Source organism: Hypomesus transpacificus, chromosome 11 (assembly GCF_021917145.1).
Source record: "Hypomesus transpacificus isolate Combined female chromosome 11, fHypTra1, whole genome shotgun sequence".
Taxonomy (NCBI): domain Eukaryota; kingdom Metazoa; phylum Chordata; class Actinopteri; order Osmeriformes; family Osmeridae; genus Hypomesus; species Hypomesus transpacificus.
The window spans coordinates 4,834,885-4,848,951 of NC_061070.1; the positions used below are offsets into that span (position 1 = coordinate 4,834,885).

The window sequence follows — 14,067 nt, forward strand, 5'->3', positions numbered from 1 at the left end:
CAGGCTAAGCGACTTGGTAATGACAATAAGAAAGACTTCCTTCACGCTGATTGTGATAATGTTTTCATTATTTGTAATGTGAAAATAAGGACTTCCAACCAATGTACACTGAAATAACGCCTGTTTAAATATCTACATGATTACCACCACACAGCATCAAAGTAGTCTTGGAATACATTCGATACACTTACTGCAGTTATGTGTCAAAGTTTAAGCATGAGCAAGCCAAAAGACGCCTGATTATTTGAACAACGTCTGACTTTAGTCTTTTTGCTCAGGCGCAATTCGTGGACAGCTTATGTTGGCTCGTGTGGTTGCTGTAGCGGTGGTCCATTGAATTATAGCAGTTCCTATAGATATCTTATTCGCAGTCAATTTAGACCCTCCCGAAGGCTGTACAACTGAAAGAAACATGGCATCTGGAGAACCCAAATCGAAGAGACTCCGACTTTCCACGAGGGGTGGGAACGAAGAGAAGGCAGTCTCAGAGAAGAGCCCAGCAAGGAAAAGCCTAGCCCGAAAGAGCAAAGGGAAAAATAGTCCAGCTAAACTCAGGTGAGCTAGCTATCGAGCTTGTTACATTGCATACCATTCCACAGCGCTAAATCTGATCTAATTTGCAGAATGCACGTGCAAGGCATTTACACTGGCCTGACAGGACAGTCAAATTCGTACGGATTTTAAATAGAACCGATCGTGTGTTCAAACAATAGGTTAGATAATTATGCATTGATGGTGTTTGATGAAAACGTGCCGCTGTGTGCAATTCTGCAATTTCCCCACTGCGGGACGAATAAAGGATTATCTTATTTCTAAATGTATTTAGTCTGTTGGCCCAGTGTGTGGTTGAAATCATATTGTGTCACTGACGCAAAGTTGTGTTTAAAGTCCGGCAGGCGTGTGAGGTTTCCCACGTGTCTGTTGCTAGGCATGCGTGAGGGTGAACTGCCAATCACATAATGTCAATGTTTACTTTTGAAGGTCAGGGTAGTGCGATAGGTTTACTTAAAAAATATCAGCTGTCGTCGAAGATCTTTGTCTGAGGTCCAAGGTTAAGAAACATATGAAAATGGTCACTTGGCCATGGTAATGTTCAATTTCACCGTCCAGTCATAGGCGGTGCTGGTCAGCTACCTACTGTACAACAGTGTTGCAAGAGCTGTGATCCAAGAGAAACACTTTATCGACTTTTATCTTCTGATCAGAACTGGGAACATTTTTGGAAGACTCTTGCTAGACCACGTGATGTTTGCTTTGTTTTGTAAAATATGATTGCCATGTTTACCCTTCTGTTTGGTCAGTGCGTTACGCCCGCATGTCAAGTATGATCATATGTTCGCCAGCTAATAGTCTCAGTGCCCAAGCCAAATATTGTAGTGGTACACTCCTCACAGTGTCATCTAAATACACGAGTTCCTTAAAGGCCAAATATTGAAAGCAGACAAACATCGCTTCAGATCTGCCACCTTGCCCCGCCCACTGGCCACGTGACCAATCAGCTAAGCCCCTAGAGGAGGGTCTTTAGATGCAGACGAAAATCGATCCAGCTGCAAAAGCTGAAATTAACAGTTTTGGGAGGCAGAGTGTGTTTTGAGTTCATCTCTGTTTGTCTGTTGGTCTTACTGAAGACATCATGCCTGCTGCACGGTAGGGGCACTGACCTACTGGAGGGAGTGTGTCATCTTATTACATGGCTCTTTTCATTAATTGTAATGTGAACAGAAAGATGCAATGGGCATGGTTATATCTGGTGCTTTGTAGTCAATGGCTGGACATATTCAGCTAGTTTATTGATAGGATGATAAGGGAGATGTACGGTGTGCACTGAACAATCAATGCAGGGTATCTTCTGGACTGATGTTAATTGGTGAAAGAGGAATCCCCTACCTAAAGACGGACATTGAAACAGCCGTCTGTTTCTGTAGACACTGCTCTCGCCTCTGCTCCTGTCTGCAAATTATTTGGATGTCCAGGGTTGGTGTTCACCACAGAATAGAGTGATATGAAAATGAAGGAATTTGTATCGAATTGTTGTAATCCAAAGGAGATGCTTTTGTTTGTCGATAGTGAGTGGAAAGAGGGTGTGTAGTGTTTGTGGAACAGGAGGCACCTGTACTGAAGTGCTCTTGGTTGTGCCTAGCATCAGGGCTTTTCTCAGAGACGGACAGATCCTGTTGCTGGCCAGCAGTGGGATGAAGGACGGACATGGAGGCTGCTCACTTCACTGAGGCAGAAACAGTACCAAGAATACAGCTGTCTGTTGTTCTTTATGATTGAATATTTTACTGAATATTTTAATATTAACACACATGTGTTCATGTGTGTTAAACTGATGCTTGTAGGGCTTCTGTCAATGTTTCTCAGAAGGACACGTACACACATTGCCTGCAGTGTAGAATAATACTATTGTGTGTCTTGACTTGAGTATGGTGTATGTGAGTATGGCGAAAAGCCAATTCAAGCCACACAATGTTGAGGTCTATGAATTATGTCCTTCTATTGGGCAGCTAAGAGGGGCGGGAGTAGAAGGCTGTTTTTTTAGAATTTGTGTTTTTGAGCACTTGCTTCATATGACAGACTCCATAATGCATGTAGTGTACTCAGAGAATCCCAGAGAGAAACTCAAATGAATGCAGTCACACACTGATCATGGCTCACACAGTCATGTCCTGTCCTGATGTTGCCTCGCAGTAAACATTTAACATAATTGAATGTATGACTGAATAGGACTCACTTCAACACCATCTGCGTTCAATTTCTGTTTCATTTTGCTGGCAAATCATAAACATTATATTTTGTTCCCCTTTTTATATAATGTTCCTACAAAGCAACCCTAAGGCTTTTCATAGTGAGGCTGTGTGGCCAGAAAAACGTGTGTGTGTCTGTGAGGCACAACATTTTATGATGTAGGCAAGTACATTACTATGCCTTCATCCAGGTTGTATATAAATGCAATTATAATGATTTTTCAATTGTGTTTTGTATGTTAATTGTATAATAGAATAAGTAACATCATACATTATTTATCTGTTCCTATGCTTAGACACATGTACTGTTTCCTTCATGTGTTGTGTGGTTTCTAATGGAGCTTTGTGTGTCTGTGTGTTTCAGTGCTAACTGTCTGTTTGGGATGGGGAACCCTCTACTGGACATCGTATCTGTGGTGGACAAGGACCTCCTAGATAAGTGAGTGACGGAATTGGACTCCCAGCTCCTCAAAGCTTTGGGGAACGAGGCATGCAAAGGGAAGATGTTGAATGCAAAGTAAAAAAGGGTTGTCACCTCTTTCTTTGTGTTTCTCTTTCTGTCTGTGTCTCTTTTCAACCCACGTATACACAGAAGAGTGTAATACTGAGGTTGTGTTCTCACAAGACCAGTGAACTCTTGTTTGCCAACTCCAAGTGATGTGTAATCTGCATGTAATTGTGTTGTGGTGAGAAAAGGTGATGGAAGACAAATAAGGACTGTGACATGGAGAAAGGGATAAAGACATTATTAAAATATGTCACAACCCTTGCCAGTCCCACCACATACAACCTCTGATATGCTTGTGACAGCTCCTCCCGCTCTGTATGTTATAACAGCCTGGCATTTGATGTGTAGGTGTAGATATGGTATAGTGTGGGCCTTTTGTGGTATGTTGTCTGGTGTGGGTATGGTGTTCAATATTTCCCACAGATTAGAAATCTATTTGTGGCTGGGGGGGGGGACGGGGGGGGGGGGGGGGGTGTTGGGGTTGTTTCATGTCAGACCGGGGTGGGATCGTAATAATTCCTTGGTTAATAATTCGTTACACAGAATTTATCATATTAAATATTAATCCAAAATGATTCACACCTTCACAAAATTAACAACAACAAACAAATAATTTCTGCATATGCAGGTAGCAAGCTAGTGCTAAATAACTATTTACTGGTCGGCTACATGACGCCGGGTAAGTAGCTAGCTCCTGAGACTTCTCACCAAATAACGAAGGGGATCCTTCGATTAAGACATGTTCGGAAGTACCTAGCGAAAAGTAGCCTCAACTTTCCTAGACCATTAGCTACGGCACGAATGCTGAAGGCTCGCTGATATAGCTGTCGGTCTTACTACGGCGTATGCATGCATCGTTGCTAATGTGTGCTGACGTTGTGACTGTGTGCGTATGTGAAAAAGACGCGTGCGTGACAGAGAGACGAGGGAGATCAGGGAAAGGAAATGCAGCTGAACGAATACGCTGCGTGTTTTAACCTAAATAGGGATAAAATGGATATTCATATCGTTATTTCCCATTCCAGTCTTTTTAGTTCAGGCTAGAGTATGAGAGGAGAGGCCTTGCTGGGGCAGGCTGCTTCAAGACTAGGGCAAAGGCCTCCTTTGATTAGTTATGGAGTCCAATTTCTCAGGCCACTTGCGTAAATGTCTGGATTAGAGCTGGGCATAACGCACTGGATGTTTGGCTTAGAGACTAAATGGAGAGTAGGAGATTGAACAATTTACAGAGTCAGCTGAGCGCGTGTAAATAAGGTAGAGGATAAAGAGGCTGAAAGTATTTGGTATGGTGGATTTATGTTCCAGCTTTGACTTTGTTCTGTCTCCCTTAGGTATGGACTCAAGGCCAATGACCAGATCCTGGCAGAGGACAAACACAAAGAACTGTGGGTATATCGCCATTCTTGCACCTCGTTTCTCCCCCCTCTCGAACACACTCTGAGCTTGCTCTTGCTGTTCCAGAGCGGACTAGACAAAACAGGAACACTGTAGAACTTGCCAACCACAACCAACCTCTGTCCCTTTCAGCTAGCCAATGAGCACAGCAGGAGACTCCGCTCAGAGAGCTGGTTTTGGCCAATAGCAAAGCTGGAGGCTTCACCTCCCATTCCCTTTGAGATGAAAGTGCTGGTCAAGGCAGAAGGCAAATATTTGACAAGAGCGTAGATAAGACGGACGAGAGATCTGTGAGAGTGTGCATCAGCCCTATGGGTATATCTTAGCGTCAGTAACAGCTGCAGACTACCAAACAGATGTACAGGTCTTTAGGCGATGGCATTACATGATGGCTAATCCAGCCTCACTGAGCTGTTTTGACCCTGCTCCTGTTGATCCTGTCAGCACTTCGGTTCTGTGGCTATCTTAATGTCTGGATTACACTACATTCTCCATCTACCACATCAGTCATGGGCCCCAGAACAGGACCATGTAAAAGCTGATGTGTATCCAGAGAAAATACCTCTCTGTCTCCCTCCTACCTCCTCTCCCTTTTTCCCTCTCTCACCCACCTCTTATCTCCCTCCCACCTCCTTTCCCCTTCCCTTCTTCCTCACAGAGAGAGAAAACTTGAGTCTTTCCCCCTGCCTCCCTCATCCTCGCTCTTCGCCTCCTTTTCTCTTCTCCCTCCTGTAGTCCCCTTCCCCTGAATTTCTCTTTGACACCCATCAGTCTCAGGACCTTAGCTATAGTTGGCCTATCAATGTCCGGCGTTCTTAACCATTCACACTCAAACCCTTCAGTGGAGAGGCTGATAAAACTTCTACATTTATAATGTGTTTAAACATGGGGGGCATGTAAAACGGATTAACGGATAACGATACAGTAACGATTTACTATTGTAGGTAACAAAGTAAAGTAACGCATTACACTCAAAATATCAGTAGCGGTTAGAACCGAAACTGTACTGTAGCTAGTGGTATGTGCCAGTGGAGCGAGTAGTACGTGTCAGTGCCTCCGCTGGCACATGACAGTAGCTAGTGGTACGTGACAGTGCCTCTACTGGCACCTAGTGGTAAGTGACAGTGGAGCTAGTGGTACGTGTCAGTAGCTAGTGGTACATGCCAGTGCCTTCGCTGGTATATGACAGTAGCTAGTGGTACGTGACAGCGCCTCCGCTGGCACATGACAGTAGCTAGTGGTACGTGACAGTGCCTCTACTGGCACCCAGTGGTACGTGCCAGTGGATGGAGCTAGTGGTACGTGACAGCGCCTCCACTGGTACATGACAGTTACTGTTCTGTTGATAGTGGTACGCAAGTTTCTCGTGGCAGTTGGGTGTCTTGCTGCTTTTGTTTACTGTCATGTAGACTAACTGCCCCGCGGCCATTTTAGAATAGGAGAACAGGCTTTAAACTTTTATTTTTAAATATGTGTGGCGGCCTGCGGAAACCTGTGGATGTCGCGGCCGCTCATTGTTGGCTATAAGCCATAAAAGATCGAAAATCGTTTTCTGTCAAAATTGAGATTTTGGATGTTTTGTATTGTTAACACCCTAAACTTACATTTAGTCATTTAGCAGACGCTCTTATCCAGAGCGACTTACAGTAAGTATAGGGACATTCCCCCCGAGGCAAGTAGGGTGAAGTGCCTTGCCCAAGGACACAACGTCATTTGACACGGCGGGAATCTATCCGGCAACCTTCTGATTTCTAGCCCGACTCCCTCACCGCTCAGCCATCTGACTCAACAACAACTACAACTTCATTGTAATGTACAAAAAGTACATGGACATGTCAGCTTGCAAGATTTTCAAGCCATGTCAAATCAAATGCTTAGTTTGCCTGCTCTATTGAGTGCTGCAGCAGCCCATAACAACTGATTAATGAAATAACTTGCTGAGAAGTTATTAACCCTATACTTAAACTGACATTTACATTCACAACGTCACAACGAACAAAAGGATTTTCTCCCATAGCACTTTTTGACTAAGGTCGACTTTAAAATGTGACTTCAGTTGTGATAAAGATATGGTGATTTAATGAGTGAGTGATTTAAACAGATTTGTATCCAGGAGAGTTTGTAGTTTCCAATATGTATAAAACCCAGAAAGTACGTTTGCAATCATAAGGTGTCATTTATTGACATGGTTCTTCACATGAAATAATGAACTATTATTAACAACTATATTTACTCAAGAGTACTGAAATGCAAATGTAGGCTACCTACATTGACTTCAGTTATTACAATTAATTATATACGGCACTAGGAGGCGCTGATAACAACACAACGATGTGCATTAGAGACGTAGTAGAGTCAACAATGGTGGCTCATGTGCACGCTTAAATTCAGTTACTCTGAATAAAATAATTTGTTACTAATTCATTTTGTGTGTACAAGTCTGCTTTACATTACAGTCACACCATTACACTATATGCAATATAAAGTCTAAATTGACTACTTTGTATGGTGAGCTTGTGGTGAGACATCAAAAGTATGGTATGGAGTCTGTTAGCACGAACAGTTTCACTTATTTTTTTTAAATAAAAGTTTATAGCCTGTTCTCCTATTTTAAAATGGCCGCGGGGCAGTTAGTCGACATGTCAGTAAACAAAAGCTGCAAGACACCCAATGCAACTGCCACGAGACACTTGCGTACCACTATCAACAGAACAGTAACTGTCATGTACCAGTGGAGGCGCTGTCACGTACCACTAGCTTCTGGCACGTACTACTAGCTCCACTGGCACGTACCACTAGGTGCCAGTAGAGGCACTGTCACGTACTACTAGCTACTGTCATGTGCCAGCGGAGGCACTGGCATGTACCACTAGCTACTGTCATGTGCCAGCGGAGGCACTGGCATGTACCACTAGCTACTGTCACATACCACTAGCTACTGTCACGTACCACTAGCTCCACTGGCATGTACCACTAGGTGCCAGTAGAGGCACTGTCACGTACCACTAGCTACTGTCATGTGCCAGCGGAGGCACTGACACGTACCACTTGCTCCACTGGCACATACCACTAGCTACAGGACAGTACGGTTTCAGTTCTAACCGCCTCTCCAAAATATTGGTAACTACACTACTTTAATAGGCAATATTTGCTGGTCCAAAAAGTTCTCTTTTAGTGGCGCTTGCATGCTTGCCTGTGTGCTTGCTTGTCTGGGCACCGTTGCCACAGAGACCAATTTGAGTGACGTAGCTGCTGGTGCGTAGACATTAGGCGTGTTCGACATGGGCTGACTTCGACAGCCGGCTGCAGGCGGCTGCCTTGAATTTGAGAATGCTATTGGCTGCTTCAAGTCAGCCGGGCTGCAGGCGGCTACAGACGACTGCATTAAGTCGAACGCACCTATAGACCAATTATTTGTTTGTAAACAATCGGGATGCGCGCGTACTGTGGCTGCAGGAAACCGGGAAAGGATAGCATTTTAAATGGCAAAAGGACCACACGGATAATACAAATAGTTAGATTTAAAAAGACCAAAAGCGTCGAGGAGGACATGCCTATAGGAGAGAAAGCGATTACCCAATGATCTGTCGCATCAGAATTTTGATTTGGGTCACGAAAGGCTTGAAATTTGAGTGAGAATGTCGCCCGGTACAGACCGCATAGTCGAGCGGCAACCATGTCTTCACGTCATGTCACAAAGTTCATAATTTTACAGTCAATTCTACATTTAAAAAGTCGAGCAGGGCAACTTTCAAGAGATATGGGAATTCTGCTTTTAAATCTGCGATTATTTTTCTGATTTGTTTAAACTGGCAATCTGAGTGAGACTACATCCCAGTTACACTGTTTTGACGTAAGCCTCAGTCAGACTCGCTCACTGGCAGTGTGCACGATGTTGTATTTCACTCCATTCTACACCAGAAACGTCAGGGAGGACTGCCTAATGTAGATACGAGTCTGGTGAAGATAGCCAGAATCTCGGATTTCTTTAACCTGTCTGTTTCATTTGCCTGAGAAAGCGACCTCCGTTAGCCAGGCTAGTTTTGCCCGATCACTTGGACAGGCTATTTAAGGGTATCGGGGTCAAGTGACTTTTTTGCATAGACAAGTGAACGTAAATGTATTTGTCCAAAGGCCAAGAGCCTCAAAAAGTTGATATCAAGCCCTGCAATCCAGTGGCCAGAGATATATGATGACCTGAACGACACTCCAAGAGTAATAGAACGTGGAGAAGTTCGTCTTTTGCAACCCACATGCGCAGTTGAGCCTGCTTGACAGTTGTGTGACGTAGGGTGATAATTGGTCTATTGACAACCTAGTATCACATGATGCTAGGTAGAAGGAGAAGGAGGGAAGCGGAAAAATTGATGAGACGGAGACAGGAGGGTTCAGCCAGTGGCGATATTCTCATTATTTTAACTGTTGATCGAAAGGACAAAAATATTACAGTAAAATGCACTCTTATGTCCAGGCGAGAGGTGTCTTTCAACTGCTGTCAACTCAATGAGATTTTAAAGTGAGGCATATTTCTTTGGTCAGATAGTGTGGACAGGCTTAATATTCGTTCAATCGAATGGCTGAGTTTTATTTGCTATTTTGTTTTACACGTTTACAATTACAATACATTATGTGGAAAGGCTAAGAGATGCCCTTTGTTGAAAATTGAAAACGATGAAAGGGCCATGATGTTTGTCCATGTATCTTTGCGGTAAATGTGGACATTTGCTTAAAACATTTGAAAGTAAAGTAACTAGTGGTGAAGTTACTTTTCAAATGCAGTAACTAGTAAAGTAATCTAGTTACAATTTTCAGAAGTAACTAATAACTTGTAACTAGTTACGTTTTCTGAGTAACTACCCTAACACTGCATGTGCTTCAAGCTAAAGAACAATACACAATGAACAGATTGCACTTAAAGTTTAATATGTGAAATATTGTCATTTGAATGAACCTTTTAAATGGTGCAGCCATGTACATATACATTTAGTCATTTAGCAGACGCTCTTATCCAGAGCGACTTACAGTAAGTACAGGGACATTCCCCCCCGAGGCAAGTAGGGCGAAGTGCCTTGCCCAAGGACACAAAGTAATTTTAGCAGGGAGGGGAATCGATCCGGCAACCTTCTGATTACTAGCCCGACTCCCTCACCGCTCAGCCACCTGACTCCCAGCCAAGTGTTTAGTGGCTCATCAAAGGGAGTGCTGCTCCTTGCAGGGTGAGACTAAACGCTAGGGATTTAGAAGTTCCGACTACAACAGCCTTAATTAATCTGAGTAGTGTATTTGTTTGTTAGTGTTGGCGGGGGGTTCAACACTGGACAGCTGCTAGGTTCATCTGTTCTCTCCAGCACGTTGAGTACCCTGTCACTTCCTCTCTCCATCTACCTCACACCCTTCCTCTCTTAACCTCACTGTGTGTGTGCGTGTGCGCGTGTGTGTGTGTTGCAGGTTTGAAGAGATTGTGAAAAAGTTCAAAGTGGAGTACCATGCTGGAGGAGCGACCCAGAACTCTATAAAGATTGCACAGGTGGTCCCCTACACACAGCTACACACATGGTGCAGCTTCGTCTGTGTCAGTTATATTTAACATGTATATTAATTCATGAATAATAACTAAACCCTCACACACAGTTCTAGACACAGCGGCAATCTGGTACGTTACACGCTAGCATGGTACCGGAGCGCTTCCAAATTCTTGGCCACACCCAGTCTGACGGAGTCCAGACTAGTTCTTCTGAACTCCATTCTGGTGGTGTCTTCTGTAGTGGATGATCCAGGAGCCCCACAAGGTGTGCACGTTCTTTGGCTGCATCGGGAAGGATCGCTTCGGGGAGATCTTGAAGGAGAAGGCAGAGGAGGTCCACATCGACGCCCACTACTATGAGCAGGAGGAGGAGCCTACCGGAACCTGCGCCGTCTGCGTCACTGGGGACAACAGGTACACACAAACTCTCTGAGACACGCTTACCTTGCCTTTCACACATCCACCATGTTAAATGATCACACCCAGCTGTTTGTAATCCACCACTGTATTTCTTTCTTTCCCCTCCTCCTCCCTTCCCTCCATATTCAGGTCTCTGGTTGCTAACCTGGCTGCTGCCAACTGTTACAAGAAAGACAAGCATCTAGACCTGGAGGAGAACTGGAAGCTGATAGAGAAGGCCAGGGTTTATTACATTGCTGTGAGTGGTCCTTTTAATTTTATTTAGTAAATGGGAGTTTGCATACTATGTAGTTGCTTGCTATGTAGTTCTGGATAAGAGCGTCTGCTAAATGACTAAATGTATGTCAAGCTATGTATTGCGATGACATGACCTGTGCAGAGCTATTACAGGTTATGCAGTTCTGTAACAGGTTTTATAATGCTGTGACAGGCTATGTAGTGCTATGGCAGGCTATGCAGTGCTATGACCAGTGACGGTTGGTGGGATATTGGGTGGGAGGGCTAAAAAAGGGTAAGGCAAATTCTCTTTTTAGCTACACTTGCCCTTAGCCCGTCCTTTCTTTCCTACCAAGTTATTTTAACCTTTGGACGGTGTCTCACGTCGCTGTACCTCTTCTTTCTACCTCTTCTTCTAAAGAAAACAAAGGAAACGGATGCCAAAGTAAATGATCAACCTGATCCAAAATTATGCACCAGCCATCTCAACAATCACGTTCCCCACTCTATCACACACAGAAGCCACTAGCACCTGACTGTTTATGCGTCCGCTGTCTTTGGTCAGAAAAGTAAACTGCCTCTGTGGGCTGAATTAATTTATCCCAAATTGGCAACAAATCATGAGGGTGTCACTCACTCACAAGTCCCCAGTCTAGTACAGTAGCACCCCCAGGTGTCATTGGTCAAAAGTCAGTGGCTTGTGGGCTGAATTAATGCCTCAACCTGTCACACAAACTATGAAGATGAACGGTTGCTGATGCATTTGGGCTGGAAAAAATAAGCCCATTAGATTTTTTTTGTTTTTCATGTGAATATTTGGTGTTGCTTTTCTTGGTGCCACCAACATTTTTTTATGTTGTAAGTTTTTTTTTTTTTTTTACTTAATTGTAAAAGATAGGGATGGCTTAGCCCTGTTAGCCCATTTATACCAGCCGCCACTGGCTAAGACAGGTTCTAACCAGGTGGTCTCCTCCCAGGGGTTCTTTCTGACTGTGTCAGTGGAGTCCATACTGAAGGTGGCCAAACATGCATCAGAAAACAACAAGCTGTTCAGCCTCAACCTCTCCGCCCCCTTCATCAGCCAGTTCTTCAAAGACGCTCTGATGCAGGTCATGCCGTACGTGGATGTGCTCTTTGGCAACGAGACGGTAATGACAGCAGGACACACACACTAATTTACTCTCATACACACTCGCACCCAAACACACTCTCACACACTCACACATAGCAGTGCAGTATGGCTGAAATGAAGGCCCAAATATCTCATGGCTTCCCTGTGTCTTTCAGGAGGCGGCTACCTTTGCTGATGAGCAGGGCTTTGAAGTGAGTGAGCTGGCAAGCTGTCACACACACATTATTACACACATTATACAGTATTAATTATGTATGCATGAGAATGTGTTTTGCCAATGAATGCAAATAATTTTTTATGTATAGACCAAGGACATCAAAGAGATCACCAAGAAGACCCAGGCTCTGCCCAAAGTCAACCAAAAGAGACCGAGGGTTGTTGTCTTCACCCAGGGCAAGGAAGGAACAATCATGTGCAATGGTGAGCATACACACACACACACAGACAGACAGAAACTGACTGATGGAAGAGTAGCTACTAGAGAAATGTGTTTGTGTAGGTGACGAGGTGAAGGATTTTCCTGTGCTGAAGATTGATCAGAAGGACATCGTGGACACTAATGGAGCTGGAGATGCCTTCGTTGGAGGTAGGGTTTATGAGGAGAGAGAATGTGTGTGTGTCATGTGTGATAGGTTGTGTGAGTACTCTGTGTGTAAACATTATGTCTGTTTGGCAGGCTTCCTGTCAGAGTTGGTCCAGGAAAAGTCTCTGGATCAGTGTGTGAAAGCGGGTCACTATGCCGCCAACGTCATCATCAGACGAGCTGGATGCACCTTCCCTGACAAACCTGACTTCCACTGAAAATCCCCCCCTGTCAACCTTCTTCACATGACCCAAACTCCCCCAACCTCTCCTCCACTGCCCCTAGCTCAGACGATCTCCTGCAATTATTTCTACCCCTCAAATTAACCAAATCTCCTACACTTTTCTTTGCCAACTGACCCATCCGGACCCTTACATTTTTTCTATCCATCCATCTTCCATGTGTCAACCTGCATGCTCACTTGTATGGCTGTTATGGTAGTCTTCCACTGGGGGGTGATCTAAGGCCAAGCAGGTCACAGACTCTGAACTGAGAGAGTGCTAACAGTTTAGGGTAAACCTGGCTTAAGGGTGCTATTGATGTTCTAAAGTTCTATTTAAGTACAGCTATTTCATGTGACATTTGGTGCCAACCTGGTACATTGTTTGCCTCGGTGTGTATGTTTGTGTCTCAAACTGATTTTATGCATTCACAATTAAGCTTTACTGCCCAATAACCCCCCACCCCCCCACACACACACACATAGCTCTGGTTTTCCCTGGCCAAGCTAAAAGAGGATTTAACTAAATGAGAGTATAATACGGAACATGAGACGAATAGAGTGCAATGTCTGGGTTTTTATAAGAGTACTGCATTAGAATGTGTAGTACCATTTACATTTTCATCAGTTTTTATATGTTTTTCATTTAGCAGACACCTTTTAAAGTTTCATTCATTGATTGATTGATTAATTGAGTTATATTAAGTAGACAGCTTCTTGAAGCAAATATACGTTTTAACAGGCCAGTGCTGCTGTAAAACCAAATAGATCCCTTAAAAATGCACACTTTTCTAAATGTTTCAAGGCCTTTGTTGTATGAAATGTGTTTTGATCATGATAAGATTTATTTCCTAATGAGCACATTGATCTTTGTAAGAATGTTTTGGCATAAAAACATAGAAAAAATATTACAATCTTAACTCAAACAAAGCTAACTGCTGTTGTGAGGGGAAAACAGTGTTCTAACAGGTGTGTACTCCCATCCATGTGCCTTCTGTTCTACGTTGTATGTTAAGGGATGGTTCTCCACACACAATTTTCCCAGAAATCTAGAGACCAGATCCAGATGTGTTATCTTCTGCTTTTGGTACTGTGTGCAGGTGCTGGGATGTGAGAAGGAGATAAGAAGTTGCTTTCTTCTTCTGTGTGTTTGTGCTCATGTACAGTAGAAGTTCTGTGTCTGTGAAGCCTCAAAAACCTCTGACGATAAAAAAAAACTGACGATCTTAAACGTGCAGCGTGTCTGTTTCTGTATGCCTTCACTGATATTAGCCGTTTATACTTTGTAATGACTTAAACGAGGACACACAAGTAAAGAATTG

The 14,067-nt window shown here is 43.7% G+C and overlaps 1 protein-coding gene across 2 annotated transcripts; it reads left to right on the plus strand.

Annotated features, from left to right (window-relative positions):
- Positions 1-291: 291 nt before the first annotated feature.
- LOC124473917 (adenosine kinase-like) lies at positions 292-13,976 on the plus strand. 2 transcript variants are annotated; one of them, XM_047029657.1, is made up of 11 exons: positions 292-555; positions 3,112-3,186; positions 4,587-4,640; positions 10,099-10,177; positions 10,416-10,588; positions 10,724-10,832; positions 11,788-11,958; positions 12,098-12,133; positions 12,248-12,362; positions 12,442-12,528; positions 12,619-13,976. In XM_047029657.1, the coding sequence occupies exons 1-11, from the start codon at positions 413-415 to the stop codon at positions 12,741-12,743; spliced, it is 1,167 nt and encodes a 388-aa protein (XP_046885613.1). In that variant the 5' UTR covers positions 292-412; the 3' UTR covers positions 12,744-13,976. The 2 variants fall into 2 exon arrangements, with proteins under 2 accessions (XP_046885613.1, XP_046885614.1); XM_047029658.1 differs by lacking the exon at positions 292-555 and adding an exon at positions 1,553-1,647.
- The last annotated feature ends 91 nt before the right edge of the window (positions 13,977-14,067 follow it).